The sequence below is a fragment of the Ostrea edulis genome, chromosome 2 (genome assembly GCF_947568905.1).
Source record: "Ostrea edulis chromosome 2, xbOstEdul1.1, whole genome shotgun sequence".
Lineage (NCBI taxonomy): Eukaryota > Metazoa > Mollusca > Bivalvia > Ostreida > Ostreidae > Ostrea > Ostrea edulis.
The window spans coordinates 62,313,915-62,333,856 of NC_079165.1; the positions used below are offsets into that span (position 1 = coordinate 62,313,915).

General features: G+C 34.8%; 1 protein-coding gene across 1 annotated transcript; it reads right to left on the reverse strand.

The window, feature by feature from the left end:
• Positions 1-869: 869 nt before the first annotated feature.
• Positions 870-19,484, reverse strand: LOC125678183 (low-density lipoprotein receptor-related protein 4-like). The gene is made up of 19 exons (XM_056154730.1): positions 19,184-19,484; positions 17,712-18,177; positions 11,143-11,398; positions 10,644-10,791; positions 10,428-10,538; positions 10,047-10,295; positions 8,626-8,770; positions 7,270-7,410; positions 6,662-6,767; positions 5,997-6,144; positions 5,508-5,627; positions 5,092-5,322; positions 4,808-4,991; positions 4,353-4,480; positions 4,071-4,227; positions 3,674-3,786; positions 2,363-2,485; positions 1,971-2,184; positions 870-1,458 (listed from the first exon to the last, which is right to left on the reverse strand). The coding sequence occupies exons 1-19, from the start codon at positions 19,275-19,277 to the stop codon at positions 1,341-1,343; spliced, it is 3,252 nt and encodes a 1,083-aa protein (XP_056010705.1). The 5' UTR covers positions 19,278-19,484; the 3' UTR covers positions 870-1,340.
• Between the last annotated feature and the right edge of the window lie 458 nt (positions 19,485-19,942).

Consider the following 19,942-nt stretch of genomic DNA (forward strand, 5'->3'; position numbering starts at 1 on the left):
GTCACTTGACCTCGACACTGGTTTGTAGATATCATCATCCTTCATCATGGACATGAAAGCCGGAGTATGATGAAATAAATGGTAGAATACGACAAATAAAACGGATGGCATGGGATTTAGATAAAAGACATTAGCCTGACAAGATATTCGCAGAAATTCCTTCGAAGTTGGTTTATACCCCGTGAATCGGTCTCGAAGTAGGTAGCCCCCTGTTTGTTTACATGATTTGTAGCACATCTTTACATATATTAGTATCTCACAAGTGATCATCTCTAAAGCTTACAGAAGGTACAATCTGACTATTCAGAACGACTTATGAGGGGAAATAACACATCTTGGATACATTTCTGGTTCTGTATAAAATTATTTCATTCTAGAGGGGGATGGAGTATGTACATAAGATCTATACAAGATATCCACACTTCAGGTGCCTGTGGTGCCACCTCCCATCATTTTTTACAATTGATTTATTGGAATTCTGTCACCCCGATTTATTTCCTATGCAAATGTATAAATTGTTAACTTATATTACGTCATGTGGCGTAGGAATACACAAAATGTGTATATGGACACAGTAACTATTGTATGAGTGATATCCACTGGATAAAGGGGTAAATAATACATGAGTGAAATATTTTAATATAAAGATTGTTTATATATCCTCTTTTCTAAACCTTGGTATACTGTTCCACAGCATCCAATATGTGTTGAATAAAAAATGATAACCAATGTTTTCGGATAAATGTCTGCTGCAATGCTTAATACACAGGAGTAGTGTTCGTATTTAATGCTAACACGCTGATTGATGATTGGGTGTACATGTAAGTGTTCTTTGTTTTTACAAAAGCACACAAATCAGAAACAAAACGTATATAAAATTTATTTATTTGTTGATATGATGCTACATGTATATTTGTGTGATGAGAATTATGATTACAATTTTTTTTCGAAATTGCACTAAGTTAAATGTACATGTATACATGAAATGAAGAATATTGGCAACACTTACTAGGTGTCGCTTAAATCAATCCTCCATTATTAGTAAATCAAAACGTTTTTCGAGACAAGTGTACTTGTAGAAAATGAAAGATATTACTTGGTAACGTTATGACAGTTAGGATAAAACTATCTGTTGTGTGAACTGTTTTTAACATTTTCAACAAATATACTACAAAATAAAATGTCTCTTATCAAAACACACATGATTTTAACATATCACAACCTGTACAATATACAAATCCTCTGGCTCCCTGATGATGATACAACACTAGTAATACTTTATTACCCATTGTAGAATCATGACATGACAGATTGTATGGTCTATGTAATGGGAGCTCCATTCACGAAGTGATCCTTACATCAGGATTTTCTTCCGCAAATCCAGTATTCCCAATTCCTTTATCATTTGCAAATTTGACTTTAGGTGTGTCTATTTGCTCCTCATATTTGGATATTCTTCTAAAAATAGAAATCATTAATACTTAGTCTGCTTTAGGTTTTGATTTGATAATACATTGGAATAGAAATTATATCGGATTTACCAATTTTCATCGGCATCATTGGGTTTGTCAGAATGTACAGTTTCATTGATACATAAATTCGTAAAACGCTCATCAATTTTCTGCTATGATAATTGTATGTTACATCACTTCCAAACAGTTTGTGCTTTTTATGTTATTAAACTGAACTCTGACACCGATCTGAAATGTATAACATGTTGTGAAATCGCTTTCTATTCACTAGTTTCCTTAATTAAACTCTTGTTAGTTTATTTTGTTAATTCACAAATGATACAAATCTCATGTTTTTGTGAAAAGATTAAATAATGAACGCGAGTTGGAGAAAAATCAAATTTGTGGTTTATTGATAAAGTAGAGCATACAGGAATTTCCAAAGATGATATAAAGCCTTGTTGATATATAGAATTCAAATAAAATTGGATTTAAATACATTTTGCTAGATATATTTACCTGCGTTTGAAGTATATGAACGCAATTATAAGCCCGATACCGATAAGAATTACGCCCCCTAGGACGGCCCCCGCAATAAGTGGAGTTTTGTCACTCCCCTCATCCACTTTTCTGGCACTTGGACTGTCAGTCTCTGGTCCAAGGTGGTTTTCAGAATCTTCAGGTTCAAGATAGTTAATTTTTCGTAGATATGCTAGTGGCTTCCTTTTTGTTCCTGAAATGAAATTTTGTTTCAGAGCTATCATAATTAGTCCCCCTCCCAATTGAGAGACAAATCAGCCAGTATCAAATGCATTTCTTCCCATAGTCGTAACCATTAGGAAGAATCTATGTACACATACACGTGTTTTTTATCTTAAAGAAATATTCCAAATTCAGTTATGTCAACATACCTTTTGAACAGGTATATTTGTCTTTCATTTCAATTCCATCTCCGCATGCGCATACGTAACCAGTAGGAGTTGGTATACATAACGAACTGCAGTTTCCATTATTATTTATGCAATTTTCATTCACTGCAAAATATTGTCAAACATAACTACATGTAACATTGGTTAGAATTAATGTTATTCATCCCATTTACCAATGAAACTAGGAAAAACTCGTATGTTTCTTCTTAACGAAAACAATGAAGGTAACGAACAGTGATCAATCTCATATATACCATATATATACTCCACTTTTTGGCACTCTTTTTTTCCCCTATAATAACCCTAACAAGTTTATTGTTATTTCGGATTTCAAACATTTCGGTTGATCATCACTGAAGTGACATTATTTGTCGAAATGCGCATCTGGTGCATCAAAATTGGTACCGTATAAGTCTTACATACCATAAAGAATTATAAAATTGAGAATAGGACAAACACGGACCCCTGGAAACACCAGAGGTGGAATCCGGTGCCTGGGAGGGGTAAGCATTCCCTGTTGACCGGTCACACCCGCCTTCACCCCTATAGACGGAACAATCTGTATTCAAGAACGGCCTAACAACTGATATCAAACTCGTCAGACAGCATTCTGCTTAATGACAGATTGTATTTGCAAATCAGATCATGAAATTACAAAATACTGACTTTAAACGAGACAGTTGAAAGCCGTGTGACATCAAGTCGTTTGTCATTATTAGCCTGTCTCGATTTAAAAGTTGATCATACGCAGAAAATGCTCTCGTATATCGAATCAGGTAAAAGATATAAACGCCATATGCAGATCTCATTGTTGTCCCACTTTGTTTTCCCCACTTTTTGACCTCCATATTCAATAACAGTTATGTTTCTTTTGTGAAAAAAGGATAGAAATTTCAGTACAATTTTTCATCCTTTAATTGCTACTTTTTTGCTTCTCTATACACGTTGACTACATATATCCCGTTTACCCGATCGAAATATGGGGCTCACGGCGGGTGTATGCGGTCGAGAGGGGATGGTTATTTCTTGGCAACTGATGCCACCTCAGGTAGGTCTAGGGGTCCGTGTTTGTCCTACTCTAAATTTTGTATTCTTTATATGAGTTATAAGATTGATCACTGTTCGTTATCTTCGCCTTTTCACTCTTTTATGTCAAAAATGATTTGTAATGTTCAGAAAGATGTGACATGGAATTCAATTTCCACGTTTTCTGTCGTGATTGACCCTGTTCGAATTACCTTTCCATTTGGTTAAAATAAATAGCCACAGATGTTATGTGTTTAAATGAATTACCTGGCTGTAAATCCCCTGGATGGGTGTCCACGGATTCTAGTCTGCCATACTCGTACGAGTCCATCATCCAGTGTACCTTATAGCCCGAGTTCTTGTTCACTTTAGTCACCCGTCTAAATGTAAGATACGGGTACTCAAATTGTAATCTTAGCTTTAAGGTAAACATTCAATCACAGCTTTGAACAAAACACTGTGATATTTTTTACATGAATTAAATTTAACTTATTAATAATTTTTCATCCATTCCAGAAAAAATATTTATATAATGATATGTACCAATATCTTTAGGTCAGTCGGAAAAATTACAAGTTGCAGGACAAAGTGATAAAAAGATAATTAAAGTATAATTTGTAAAATATTCCATACCGTTCGACATTGTGAGTAGCATGATACATACTGTCGATTGATAGCGGTGTAGTAGATGTAACTTCCGGAGACGACAAGATTAGCTAAGTGAGCCTGTTCATCGGTCAATAGAACGATTCTGTTTTCGCCATTAAAATCGCAATGCTCAATTGTGTCTTTAACGCCATCGGTCCAGTAAAGACGTTTTGCTACGTAAAGAAGAAACAGAAGGAATATGCTTCCTTTTAGGTAAACCAAAAAATTCAAATATTAGATTGAGAGTATATTCAACATAAATATTACGAATGTTAACTTCATACATATGATTTCTTACAAATATAGTCAATAGCCAGCCCATTGATCTGGCGGATACCAGTGGCTACAATTGCTCTTTTAAAATAACCATCCATAGATGCTCTCCCGATGTAAGGCACATCACCACTGTCCGTATAAAAGAGGTACCTACAATCACATAACACATATGCAGGTATATTTGACCGATCTTGCGAAGTCAATATTACCTACGTGTCTGAGGTTGATATTATTTCACATGATTACAATAACCACATATATTGACCATACATCCTAGTTCGTAATATATTCACACTATTATAATATATCAATGAAAGTAAAAGATATGCCGTTTGCAAACGGCCTTCTATGTAAGCCATATAGTAGAGGCTCCGTCAGGTGCGACTAATCTTAATTTGCAGAACTTTCTATCAACCATTTAAAATATCAAGGAAACAAATATAGCATTATTATATTCACTTTTGTAATAGATTTTACCCTTCTGATGGATATAGAACAACTTCATAAGCGGCTGCGAGGTCAGTGATGACCCGGCGGTCAATTCCTGTATATGGATCCACAACACCGATAAAAGAAGCACTTGTCAATCCGGAGAGAACGGCAGCGTAATATAGAAGGTCCGTGGAATAGTCAAGCGCAATCCCGAACGGAGTAAAGGAACCTACAAAATGCATCATATATTGTGTTTAGTAATAAACAGAATACTTGGTGTACTCTCTGTCTCACATTCTTATTGTGCAACCAAATGTAATGAGGTCTACCTAGATTTAAAACAGTGGTGACATTTTTGCCGTCCATAGACATTTTTTTAATTTGTCGATGTCTGTAATCCGACCAGAAGATGTCGGAGGTCACATCATGAACGATAGCGCGTGCCGGTGAGTAGTCTTCTTGAATATCCAATGCAGACACCACGGCTGACTGTGTTGATATCTGGTAAATCTTCTTGTGGGTGAAGTCAACTGTTAGAATGTAGTTATTCTTCACGGCAACTGTAAGATATGGTATTACGTAGTGATTAAGAAAGAGAGTGATGAAATTTATCTAGATGGTGAATTAGGTTGTGTGTAAAAAAGAAAGATGAAAGTTATATATAAATAATTTCTTTGGTTGTGTGGAGTTTGGTGAAAGAGAAAGATTGAGTGAGAGAGCGAACGAGCTGTGTCCATTTATTTACCACTCGAGCAGTTTACTCCATTCAATTCCAATTGATATCCAAAAGCACATATACACTTCCTGAATGTTCCCTTTGGTAAGCAAATGTGTTCACACCCTCCGTTATGTAAATCACAGGGCCCTGGATATCAAAGATTGGAAGAATATGCAGAATAATCCATAAAAAGTTATCTCTAACGATATACATGTATTGAATATATACACGAAATCTTCAGTGAACATATAATTAATGCTATTTTGCATAAGTGTAAATGAGTGCTGAAAGTTAAAAGTAAAAAAGAACACTTAGTAATGAATATCGCAACAGTATTTAATTGATGACGTTGATTAGGAATTATTGTTGCGTGTCCTTAACGAAGTTAACGATTTAAAATTTCAGCATTAAAAACACAGGAACTTACAATACTAAAGAAATTCAGTAGAGTTGTGTGACAATGAGTTTTATTTTGGCTGACTTAGATGTAAATATTGCAGCTATGTTTTCAACTACCTTTCTCCATTTTCTGAAGTCCAGGGTCATATACCGCCATCCCAGTAAGTTTTCCGAACCCATCGAGCTCAACCATCAGCTCGATTCGGCGAGACGCGAGGGATGCCGAATGGAGCTCGTTTTCGGTAGTTGTGGATAAGCTGTAGTCCTATGATGACAAACAGAAATTTAATTCTGTTCTTTAATCTTCGATATCATTTCCATCGCTACCTTGACACAATTAATGCTATAATTCTAATTCGATAAAATATATTTATAGGTTATAGACTTTGTATGGGAAAATATGACGACCGAGTTTTTTGGCGCGTAGACGGACCGAGCTTGCGAGGTCCGTTCGCGACAAAAAACGAGGTCGTCATATTTCCCATACAAAGTCTATAACCTTTTTATTATATACTTTCAATTTCATTTAGAAACTAACAATAATTTTATTTTTAACAATAACTTTATCGGTTTAACTGAGTAAAAGATGAAAAATTTGAAAATTAACGGCGTAGAAATTTGATTGTGACGTAATGTTTGCGGGCCGGAATGTTTCCGGGCACATATCGTGTGATATATGCCCGCAAACTTTTAAAGAAAAAAGAAGAGATGAAATTGAAAGTATATAATGAGATTCGTTACGGTATCAATTTATTTCATAGACATTTTTTTTTGTCGCTTACTTTGTATACAACAAGCTCCTTGTCATGATTAACGGAGAAATACGTCTGCAGGTCTGATCCATCGTATTTGACACTCTTTAAATTTTCATTGTCGATCCAAAATAAGCTATAAAATACAACAGTATCGTTCTATAAACTTTCAAAATGTTTGCACCTAATTTGTGGGAAAATATCATAATAAAATATTGACGTAAATATATGTCGTAAAATGTGATTCACTACATCAATTAAATTTCATTTTTACGCCTAGCTCCAATGAATATAGCGGAAGTCGTAAATCAAAATGGCAATTTATACCACAATGCATATGCATGCAGCTATTACCTATATCAATAAAATGAATTTAAAACACAATCTCGTTTAATTTTGCACATAGGACATACGGAAATACCAATCTACTGTTTAAGTCTTTTCATCTTTACAAAAATGTTAATCTTTTATGACAAACCTTTATATCGGTGGAAGCTACCTTTAGATATGTACCGAACATTATAATTCTCTAGTCCCTGTCAGAAAATGGGTTAACAAGGTTTGAAGAGTGTTGCAAAATTCTTAACACGCTAAAACCGTCATGTTATATTTCATCACTGCATGTACCCTGAACATACCTACTAGAGCCGACATTATAAAACAGACCCGTCAGTCCTCCAGTGCCCTTACTGGTGTACAGAGTGGTGATGTTACTCCCATCCAAGGAGGAGGACACTATACTGTCCCCGGCGGTGGACGAAGTGATCCAGTACAGCCTCCTGAAAAGACACGCAAGCGCATTCGTCTCGTCTGACTAAAACTCGGATAAATCAGGCAAAGAGCAAATCCAACTTTCGGTTTCACCATATTACGACTCGTATTAATTAAGTTAAATCACATACTCATTACATGTTGAATATTCATTTCAAATAACTATCGACTGCAATATATGTAAACATTATATAAAGGGGATTGGGGTCAAGGTACATGTATCTGTATTCTAACCAGATATGTACATTTATACCTCCTCATTCCTCCCCAATACACATAACACCAATCACAGACTATGTTAAAAATTGTTATATGTATATTTGTAATAGGGTTAAATTGTTAATATTGTTGAAATATGTTGTACATTGTAATAATGCACAACTCAGGAATGATAAAAAAAAATGGTGACCACTGTCATACCATGTGTCACCTACGTTATAGACGGTGCCTGATTTTTTTGACGGACATATAATCACAGACGTCTGAAAAGGATATGAAGCACATTCTTATTGATGTATCGTCCTGCAAAACATGTTGACTTAATATATGAAACACTTTTATGTCGTCATAAGGGTCAACGATGTTGACACCGGGAAAATGTGGTCCTGCTGAAGCAAAAGGCAAAAGACATCATAGAGGTCAACAAAATGGACAACAGAAAGAGTTTAACAGAGTTGACGTCGCAAGGGGTCATAGATACCACTCGGGTCATAATCGAGTTCACGTAGAAAGACAGTGGAGCTCATAGGGGAATATAGACGCATGATTAAAATTTAATTATAATTTTTCTCTACTTTAGTACATTCTAATGATAGACAGAATACAAAATGATGGTAACATTTTGAAGGTACTTTTGCCATTACATTGGCTCTATTCAATTTTATCAAGTGTCCCGAATAGCTATATCGATTAGAACATTTATTATAAATAGCTTATAGTCTTTTGGACTTATTATTGCGGGTTCGATTCTCTGTTGGAGAATTAATGTTAATGTTCTTTGAAATTTCAACACAATGAATGTTTCAATGTATGATTTTATGACGTTTGTAGAAAAAGAATTACATCCTTTCGATTAGGTGTCACTATATAAATTGTGAAATGTTACCCAATATCTTGCTAAACTTGATTCCTGCAAAATATCGCCCTTCTTTCTTTCGAAGCACTTGTGAAATATTTAATATAGACTATATACAATGTATAATATGTCACATGAAATTACTCACTTGTGGTAAGGACAGACGGTAAGGTAGGACGGGTTCTCTGTGTTATTTATAACCTTGTTGACAATCTCTGATGCCACAGAAAACACACTGATGCTTTTTGAATCACTCCAGTATAGCATATTTTCTATCCAATCGAACGTAAGTCCTGTATTTTAATGGAAAGTGTGTATAAAATTAACATATAACAAAATACCTGTATGTATCTTCGATAACCCCCAGACTTTTATTTACACTTATAGGAATCCTTTCCTAAATTGTGTATCATAAGATTAGAGTATGAAAAAATTGAGAAATGTACAACACACTGCTAAGGCAAATTAATCAAAAGTCATTGCAATTTTCAAAGTATGTCGATTAATTTTACACCATCTCATCAAATTTGACGAAAATGTAGCGAAGAATGAAATTTTAGAAACCATCATGAAAAAAATGTTTTAGATTCAATGGAAAAATAGATTCATTGACTTGCAAATATTAAGTACTTTCTCTAAAACAAATATATATGTACAAAGTATGGTGGTGACTCGGCGTTAAGACATACGAAGGACCCCCACTCCCCCCCCCCCCCCTAATGTAATTGGATCACTCCGAAAATTACGGGGGAAATCATTTTGGATCACTAAAGGCACATTTGTACCAGGTAAGGTGATTAAAATACAATTTTCTAGAGAACGAGTCGCTTTTTACTTAGCCATAACACGTCATTCGGGTCGCATCGCCTTTCTGGAGAAGGCGTCCACTTTCCTCCTATCTAATCTAAAACACATTTCAGTCCCAACACTCCTCAACATCAGGAATAGGGTAACTGCTCGCGCTATCATTCGGCCAGGTGAGCTAAATATTATAACTTCTAGTATTTACATGTAAATAGAAAACATCTATTACGGAGTTATCTAATGATATGATTCACAAAATGGCCGACATTTCTAACCTTCGATAATGATAAAGGTTATAATGTGTCAGTGAAATATGTTAGGAATACTTTTCAGATGGCAATGCTGTCCATGTGCTAAAAGATTTTGCTCCATGGTTTATAATAGGCTATTTGTACGCATGGCAGAAATACAGTGTACATCTACTGTGGTCCTGACGGAGTTCGCTATTGTTTTAGATTGCAAATGTACATGCTTTTCTGAGGTTTTCTCTGGATATTTCTAAACTTGGTAAAACGGTCTTATAACAGTGGTCTTATCTTAACAGATATGAATTACAAGATGGCCGCCATGTTTGTTTGGCTACACTGATTTTAACAGTTATTACCATACATCGTACATTTCTTTTAATTATTTTTTTTTTGCTTTACCGTCTTGGTTACATTTGTTCTGTCATGGGTAATTAGGTAATATTTTTCTTTTGATTTTAGGCTTTGTCAGTATGATAGTAACAATTCGAATTTGCAATATCAGTATAGTATTTTGTACCTGCGACTTTTCCGACACGTGTATGCGATGAAGTTTTGTTTGTGACAAAGTTAAAAGAGTACAGAAAACCACTGTCGGTGAAATAAAGGCGATTGTCCAGAGCGGAAGTGGCGAGGAGCCTGACTGACTTTGGCTTGACTGGAAGACATTTAGGTTCGTGTGACAAACTGGTAATCACCCGGATATCCAACATACAGATGTCTGTCTTATTTGCAATGAACAATCCTTTGGGGAACAAATAGTGATCAACTACAATGTATAAAAGCAGAATAAAAAAAATCATATATATGTATCTAATTATGCTGTAGAATATATTGCAGGAAATTTATAAAAAAAATCGCACAAGTTTTCTTTTCTTTTTTAAAATTACAGTCATGTTACCTCTACATGTAACCTCGTCACTCGCTAGCTGGTAACCAGACTTGCACATACATTTTCCTCCGTTGGGGGTATTCACACAAAAATGTTGACATTTCATAGTTTTACAGCTATCTAAATAAAAAATGCCAGTGATTAATTGAACAGTCTTCAAATTACATGTTTACTTGAGTATTTCAGACCCATTGTTTCTATTGAATTCAAGATTGAAATACTTACGATCAATGAGTTTTTGAGTAGTCTTATCATACACGCTGATGGCCCATGGCGTGCGCGACCGGAAGTAGCGCATCCATTTGTTATCTCCTGTTGTTTTGTCTAAACACGTGACTAAGTAGGAATGATACTCGGTCACACACACCAAGTCCTTTAGAATTTTAAAAAGTAAAAGACCTTATTACATTAGAGCAATTGCTAAATAAACAGAACAGATTAGTGTTTGGTATTTCAGAAAGATATCTTTATGGTTGCATGGTGCATTAAATTTTGGAATATTTTTGTTTTAGGAGTCACACATGTTTAATTGGTAATAATTCTATCCTGCTTCACGGCATTATATTTCTCAATAAAATCACTGACATAAACAAAATAGGTTACAAAATATGAATATAAGAAATAAAAGACGATAACGATTGTACAAAAATTGCCCCCTGGTATCTATTGATTTGATAACCCCCTCCCTGACACAAATAACCTAGATATGTATTCTTGAATATACCTTATAGACGGTAATACCACTCATTGTAATACTGGTGAACTTTGACCTTCGTACAACTTTCCGGTTTTTTCCATTATAATCACATTTTTCCACTGTATTTCTCTGAATGTCGATCCAGTAGATAGTTTGACTTTCAGTATCTACTGCCATATCCGGAATCCAAACTGCCCCCGTCACTATGATTTCACGTTCTTCCCCAGCTAAAGTAGCACGTTCTATTTTTCCTGTTTCGTCGTGTTCCGACCAAAATAGATATCTTAAAATGAAAGAACAATTAATGAAGTGGTGTTTCATGTCATCAAATATCCCAAGCATACCTTTCTTATTCCGATACTAATTAAATGTATCCACAATGGTTAAATTGTACTGTTATTGCCTGAATACTAAATTAATAACACGGCTCCGAAATATTTCTTCTGTCTGTCGCAACTATTCTTCGCCAAAATTCTTTTAGCATAAATACAAATCATCCTTTTTCATATTACTCGAAATCAAGTTTTTATTTGATTAAACTACCAATACTCCGCCTGTTGAATACATTGCGTCCGTTATTTTGAATAACTTTCTTAATCTGCAAATCAAAACGTTTTTATGTTTCATACCAAGTTTTTCACTCGGTAAAGTTGACAGTGGCACATTTATTTCCTTCACATGCAACATGCAATTACATATATACATAATGAATTAGCAAACTCAATCTCTCTGACCTGTCTTCGAGTTATAAGTTGTGAAATAAATGAATTGTTTTAAATGTTTGATGTGTTTTTACATTTCATTTTTTTTATAATCTATTTTGACTGAGCAGGTTTTAAGCACAGTCCGGTACAAAGAAGAATTCAAACGACCTTGCATATACTTAATCGGAGAACATTCACATATATTTGTTTCCAAACCTTAATTTTGTCTCAGGAAGACTTACTTTAGGTGTCAGTAACTTCTATAAAAACAAGAAAACATTGTTTCCATCAATTGTCGCACGGGTAAATTAATGTATCAACTGTTGTTAATTTGAATATACTGGAAGTTTCCCACTATGTAAACGACATATGATAGACAAACTTTGAAAAAAGAAACTGTTCACTAAATCTGTGTCAGATTACGTAAGAAAGTTCACACAGGTTTTGTCAGTGACCACATGCTTCTTTGCCTTTTTTTTTTAAATATTCATACGTAAGGTGTTTTTTTAAAACAATAATAATGTGTAATGTCTTTTATTGAACATATCCATATTTACTTCTTTTGTTCTGTACCACCAATCTAATTGAAATTAGATGTTGGATCCGCTTGCATACTCGCTACACAAACATCTAAAAACATCCCATAGAGGGTCACGTCAGAGGTCAAATTCGGTATCACTCTAGACTTATCGGCTTCAACAAACATTCAATGATTTTGCCAGCGGTGATTTCATTGGTCAATTGAATTTGACCTCTGACGTGACCCTCTACGGGATGTTGTTAGATGTTTGTGTAGCGAGTATGCGAGCGGATCCAACATCTAATTTTAATTAGATTGCTGTACCACAAGACTTCCAATCCTCTCTCCTGTATTTTTAAATGATACAAGGTTCATCTATAATGTTCAGTGATCTGACATTCAAAAATATGTGGGATTTGTTTATTTCATTGAAATAAAAAGAGGCCTGTGGGTCACATCGTTCACCCGAGTCACTTTTGTCCTGCTCTTGTTCAGTTGTGATTTATAAAAGGGTTGGTTTTTTTTTAATGTTTATTTCCATGAAAATTTTTAACCAATCTCGTGACTCAAGCCTAGTCCCAAAGAATCATGACATAACCGAACTTGAATTCACACAACTTATGGATGCCCCAATACCAAATATGACTAACATGACTTTGCTGTTCAGGAGAGGATGTTCTTCCATGTATACATTCATTGTGTAAAAGATCCAACCTAACCCAGGGTTAATAACTTGAATTAAAAAAAAATTGAACCACGCACCTAAGAAACATTTGTATTTTGATATAATTTAGTGTGGCCCTGGTACTCTTGAAAAGACTTGTTTTAATTAAGTTCCTGCACATTCCCACATAACAATTTGATGTATTGTGGCCCACCCTACCCCTGGACCTTGTATTGAACAAAATTGAATATGAATTACCTGAAGATGTTTGCATATCAATATAACTAATCATGGCCCTGCTGTTGTTGAGAAGAACATTTTTAAAGATGTTTCTCTATATATTCTTCTATAAATCTTTGAGCCCCTATTGTGTCTCCAGCCTATCCCTACTGATCAAGACTGAAACAAAGCTGATCTGCACTACCTGGGGATGCTTGCATTTTAATATTACTGTTATTGAGATGAATATTTCAAAAATGTTTCCCTATACATTAAAAAACTTTACCCTATTGTGGTCACACCCTACTTCCAGGGGCCATAATTCAAAGAAACTTTAATTTGTACCACCTAGGGATGCCTGCACATCAATATAATTAACCATGCTCCTGTTGTTCTTTAGAATATTTATAAATATTTTTCCATTTACAAAATGTATTTGTATGTAAAACTTTAATCCCCTATTGTGACCCCACTCTACTTCCCGGAACCACAATCTTAACAAATTTGATTATGCGCAACACGGGGATGTTTGTATAGTAATATGACTTATAAATAATAATACCATATTTATATAGCACCCTTTTCATACACTATGTATCAAGGTCCGAAGAAGATTTTTTCCTATATATATCCATCTCAAACTTTAATACCCTATTGTGGGTCCACCCTACCCCTGGGGACCATGATTTGAAGATACTTGAATCTACACTTTGTAAATAAGTGTTCATGTAAATTTTCAGTCTTTTGACCCAGTGGTTCTTGATAAGAAGCTTTTTAAATGACCCCACCCTAAATTTGCTTTTTTTCTTTTGAATTCCTACTCTTTGAAAGAGACTAACTATATTTATCAAGAGTCATACGTACATTGTTTACAATGAAAGCATGTATGAGGAAATGGCTGTCATTACGATTTGTAAAGATATCAAAAGCGAAAACATTGGAAATGTAAATATATGAATATTGATATTATTATGTCTTTGAAACCTATTTTATGTACATGACTTACAAAGGGCTAATGCAAAGTACAATTTAAAATAGACTATATTCATATTTATGTAAAAAAAAAAAAAAAAAAAAAAAAAAAAAATCTATAATTGTAATTGAATATATTCTACAGGTGAACTATTCTTATTTTTTTCTTCGGAGATGAAAACTACTTAATGGCAATAGAATATTATCTAATATGCAAGGTGAAGATAACGAACAGTGATCAGTCTCATAACTCCTACAAGCAATACAAAATAGATAGTTGGGCAAACACGGACCCCTGGACACACCAGAGGTGGGATCAGGTGCCTAGGAGGAGTAAGCATCCCCTGTTGACCGGTCACACCCGCCGTGAGCCCCATATCCTGATCAGGTAAACGTGAACTATGTGAACTATAACCTTATTCTGCCAGAATGATCTACTGACCGGAGAGAGAGAAATAAGCTTCGATATAAAAACGTGAAGATTTATCAATGGTTTGCTTCACATAGTATTTTTGAAGAAGTTAAATGCGGCCGAAGCACAGGCACTTGTTTCATACATGATAATACAACAAGGTACCTAACTAGATTTTGGACACTTCTCGCTTCAAGTCTCATTTTACGATTAGTTCGCTATTCATCCTCACTTTTGTGATATAAGTCGCTTTAATAGGCATTGTCCTTGCTGGTATATCGTTGTCAGCACCTTACACGAAGCCCCATGTCTGTAAACTACATGTTTATTCATCGATTCCTACCGTTTAACAGTTTCAGACGATTCATCTACTACAACAACTTCCGGTCGTAAGATCAAAATATTAGAACGTAATTTGATTGGTTACTAAGTAAACTCACAAACTGGAAGGTAAACGTCATGTCGTTGACAACAACGCAACAGCTTATTTTCGACAAGGTGAAGAATGGCCATTCTATACTGGTTTTGAGGCAGAGTGGTACTGGTAAAAGTCATTTAGTAAAAGAAATCGCTCGAGCATTGATTCACGATGGAAAAACCGTGTCCATAACAGCAACAACTTAGTCATATCTCATTAGCGGATTTAAGGGGAGGGAGCTTGCCCCCCCCCCCCCCTAAAATTTTCAAATTGAAGGTAAACCGTGGTCTCTTATATTGGTAACAAGAATAACACACTGTTGGATTATTATTATTATTACCAATGTAGTTTATTGATACTTGTCGTTTTTCGTGGTGTGTGTTATTTGTTTATGTAATATATGTCTCTTGATAAAGACGCGGGTTGCGTCGAAAATTTGAGTTTCAAATAACCAACAGTGTCGTGGCCTTTTCAGTGCTTTTATAAATTTCTTTACTGGCCTTGTATCTTCTCAGACCCGACACTTTAAGAAAGTAGGGTGTTGTTGGGTTTTCGTGCTTTTATATATATATATATATATATATATATATATATATATATAGATCGAACACTTTGAATATTGGGTGTTCTTGGTTTTTAGTGCTATCTATCTATCTATAACATTTATTTTCTGATCACATAGCACCGACCTTTGAATTTCATAAATAGCTTGCATACTCATTTATGACTTATCACACTCATAATACATGTACATATATTATGTAACTTCTCCTGTCAAATTCCCCATCACAATCTCGCAAACACACACACATACATGGATAGAGAGAGAGAGAGAGAGAGCAGCCCGGTCGTCTGGACTGCAATAAAAATAGATCTTTCGTTTGAACTACCGTGACGTTCATTACAATCTATATTCGTTTATCTCTCCAGAGATTCACTTTTTCATTAAGAATTGGGATCGTATCGTGTTATTTGCCCTATAGGTGGTGTCCAATGAGAAAATAAAAACAATGTCTGTTGTCTAGATCAATGAACAATTAAAGTAAACAGCATTTTACAATATGTTTCCCTCTTACGATACCTTTATGTCAGAATTTAGGCGTTTTAGTTCAAAACTGTCCAGTTTGGTTTCTCCGTTGACCGCGTTCACACGGTGCGATGCTTGCGCGTACTATCGCCGTTAATAGTATATCTGTGTTGTAACACGGGTCCGCAGGGGCCGAAGGTGAAGGATGACTGGCGATACACGGGTCACTTTGGAACTTGTCATGTTTAGGTTAGCTCTCAACATAACAAGAACCATACAGGTGTGATGACGTTAACGACAACAATTTTAAATGTTAGTGTTTATGATTGTGTACATGTACTTATGTATGTGATGACGTTAGACGTGTCGTTAACGACAACAATTTTAAATGTTAGTGTTTATGATTGTGTACATGTACTTATGTATGTGTATGTCTATCTGTGGACAAAATTGCCAAATTACAGATTGCATTTTATTCATAATTTTAAAGACAGCTGATTAACTTTTGAGAAAGATTTACATGTATGGATATGAAAAGTTGCCGGGGGGGGGGGGGGGGGGGGGGGGGGGGGGGGGGGGGGGGGGGGGCTTGTACAGTCTTGGCAAAGATCTGAGCACTCCAGTTTTTTGTGTACTTTTCATGTATCGTTTGGATTTCACAACGAACCCGGACTCACTATTACGCAAATTTTATAAGCGATTGAGTCTAAATATAAACTGTAATATTCAAGTGCAAAGAATAGCAATGCATGGATGACAAGTTTGCAGTGATTGGAGAGCCTTTCAATCATTATGAAATATACATTATGGTCTATGGATTTCAAAATCATCTTTTCTTTGTTACTTAAGAATGTAAATGCATTGCAGGGTGTGTCATTCATTTGTCATCAAGTTCATTATGCAATGGAGGAAAATAGGTTTATGTTTATTTTGTTTAATGATTGTTTTATCATTCATAATTAATTCTTTTACGTTCCCATTAATAAGGTATTACAAGGAGAGTGGTTATGTGCATGCCTGTTAACATGTTGTACGACTGTCTGTATTATCTACAGTATAGTCAGTCACTGATCTGTATTGTATTAGACTTTGAATCCTTGTATCTCTCAACATTCCGTGATTAAAATGACGATCTGCATGGGTTTTTTCTCTCTTACTGTCCTAAAAATTATGCATTACTTACAGGTTTTTATGTTATTCGACAAAATGTGTAGTTTCATTTCAGGAAATGTCTCATTGATATCGCGTGCTTCCTGCTGGGTGACAGTTCTGAATTCCTTGTTTGTATCTTACAGAAAACATAAAGGTGCATCACAGAACAGGATTATAAAACATGAAAGGCAACTTAAGATCTTTTCTGCATGGAACCATGTGAAGGTATCATAAATTCAAATTCTGAAGGTATTATAAATTCTAATTCTAATCTCCAGCCGCTTTTGCCCTTGTTTTCTATATTTAGTGGAGATTTATATATATAACTTGTTTAGGAAAATGCCGGAATGTCATCGCGTCGAATGTGTATAATAGTTGACTGATCTTCTCCTAGTATTATCAATGGGTCAAGTTGAATTAATGGTACAATTTATTATGTTTTGCGAGAGGGTAAATTTGGACGCGGTGAAATGGTGACAGTTACCATTAGTATGTCGCTTGAGCTTACCCAACCAGAGGGTCCACTGCAATGGCCAGTGGTTTAGAAAGACCACTCTCCACTAGAACCCGAAACATGGACGAATCTGAATCGTTTGTTGACTGAACACCAATCCAATTGTAATATTCGTCCGTCCAGTAAATATTTTTCGTCAACCAATCGTAAGCCAGTTTCGTTGATGTTTTGGATATACCTTCATGTAACAAAGTGATGGATTGAGAGGAGTCGTTCAACCACACATTAAAGTTGTTCATTTTGTACAAACTACGAGTATTTCCATCTAAGAGGTAGATCTTTCTGTCGTTAGCATCCGTCGCTATGCTCACTATTTCTGTTGTTTGATGAAAATTAAAGTTCCTGACAGGGAAAATGGATGCAGTTTTAAATGCATCAATGCTGCCTGGTAATGTTGTTAAGGATCCGGAAGAAAATAGATTGGGAAGTTGCGATATAATCAATCCGTTATCTATTGTATCTAAAAGAAAAATATTGAAGACATTCATAATTAAGCAAAAAAACCAACAAAAGGGGCCATGAAAAGATGTCAGTGAATTCAGGATTTTCTTCTGATACTTAAAGAGTTTAGAAGCCCTACTGAGTGCAATATAACTGTAATTTTGATTATGGTTATTCCCAGAATAGCACGCTATAGGTAAAGTACAGGTGTGACTTAGCTCCAAATCAAATTCATGAACATCTAAAATATGCCTACAATATTTCGTGTTGCTTCCGTCTTGCAAAATGTTCTTAAACACCATACACATTTCTTTGATTGGAAAGGACATTATTGTTAGCTACCTTTTCTCAATCAAAAAGTTTCATATTTACCGTCTTGGTTTGATTATCAATTTTGTTTTGTCTTTTCAGTCTTTGTGGTCAGATTAAATTAGAACTCTTTTGACGTGTAGTTTGTCTAATCAAAAGTTTGCATAATGAGACTTTGAAGACTTGAATATAGAATAATTGATGATACCATATTATAAACTCTATCAATCATCTTAACATCTCTTTTCTGCGTAAATTAAATTATATGTCCGTTCAAATTTCCCAGACGTTAATGCTGTGTAAGAAACATTTTTGGTATTATAATGATTTTGTGTAGAATACATTTGTGTATGGTCATAAATTATCAAAATTAATCTTGAAACCATTTCTTTACGTATAGCTTCGTACTACAATACACAATGAATGTCTGATAAAGAATATTAACAATGCATTAATTATAGTTTTTTATTCAAATGTTCTGTTTGTAGTCAAAACGGATATAATCGTAAGACAAATTATGAATTTTGATAAGTCGAAGTTTCTTTCCTTGTAATATAAGATAGGAAAAACTTAAGAGATCTCACCATCGTGAGAGAAACTCAAATATCAAATGCTAATCAATGTGATATAAAGTTACAAATTGTCTTTTTACATAAGAAAACTAAAAGCCTCTATGATTTGCCAGTACCAAGAATAATATCAATAGTCTCACGTACCTTGGGATTTTGAAAACTCCAGATCACTGAACATACAGATTAAAAGACCTATCACCAAACTGCATTTTTCATTCAATATTGAAGAGAAAGTCATGTTGGCAAGCGTCGGCAGTTGATAGAGCACAAACTTATTTAATTACGGCGAGGAAAACAAATGGTATTCCATGTAACAATTAGTGGCGATAGAGATGGCGTTATAATTACTGTTAAACTTACATCGAAATCACATTTGTACGCTTCACTGAATACAAACGACATGACAATATGACTGTCATCATTCTTATTTTCAGGTGAAAGTCGTAATCGTTACCTGAAACACCGACGCAGACGTATATTTTATTTCTTAATTATATATGAAAGATAATTACTACTCCATGTGGTTATACATAAATGGTGAGAATGTAAGCATATTTCTAGTATACGCAACATGCTTACTTCGTTTTATTTCCTTTTCATCAGCACATTTCTTTATCAAGCAATTTTGTATAACATTCAAAATATTTGAAATTTTTGCCTCTCCGTAGGACGATATAGCTTATTGAATTGTTGCTGTGTCTGCTACGCCTGTAGCGAAGAGGGTTTTTTTTTTTTTTTTAGTTTGAAAGGTAATGTTTCATGTTAAGAATGCAAGTAACACATTATTATTTTATTGAGAATTATCATATACATAGTCTACAAGACCAGAGTCAAATGAACATGGTTCTTTGTTTGTTTTGTGTTCCACAGAGAGTTTTTCATTCATATAGAGACGTCACCAGT

Bases quoted from the DNA above. Each gene is read 5' to 3' on its own strand.
- LOC125678183 (XM_056154730.1), bottom strand. From the start codon at position 19,277: ATGACTTTCTCTTCAATATTGAATGAAAAATGCAGTTTGGTGATAGGT. The intron at 6,768-7,269 runs GTATGTTCAGGG...TGTATTTTATAG, and splicing joins TATAATGTCGGCTCTAGTAG to CTTATTTTGGATCGACAATG. The intron at 4,481-4,807 runs GTAAAATCTATT...ATGTGATTGTAG, and splicing joins GTTCTATATCCATCAGAAGG to GTACCTCTTTTATACGGACA.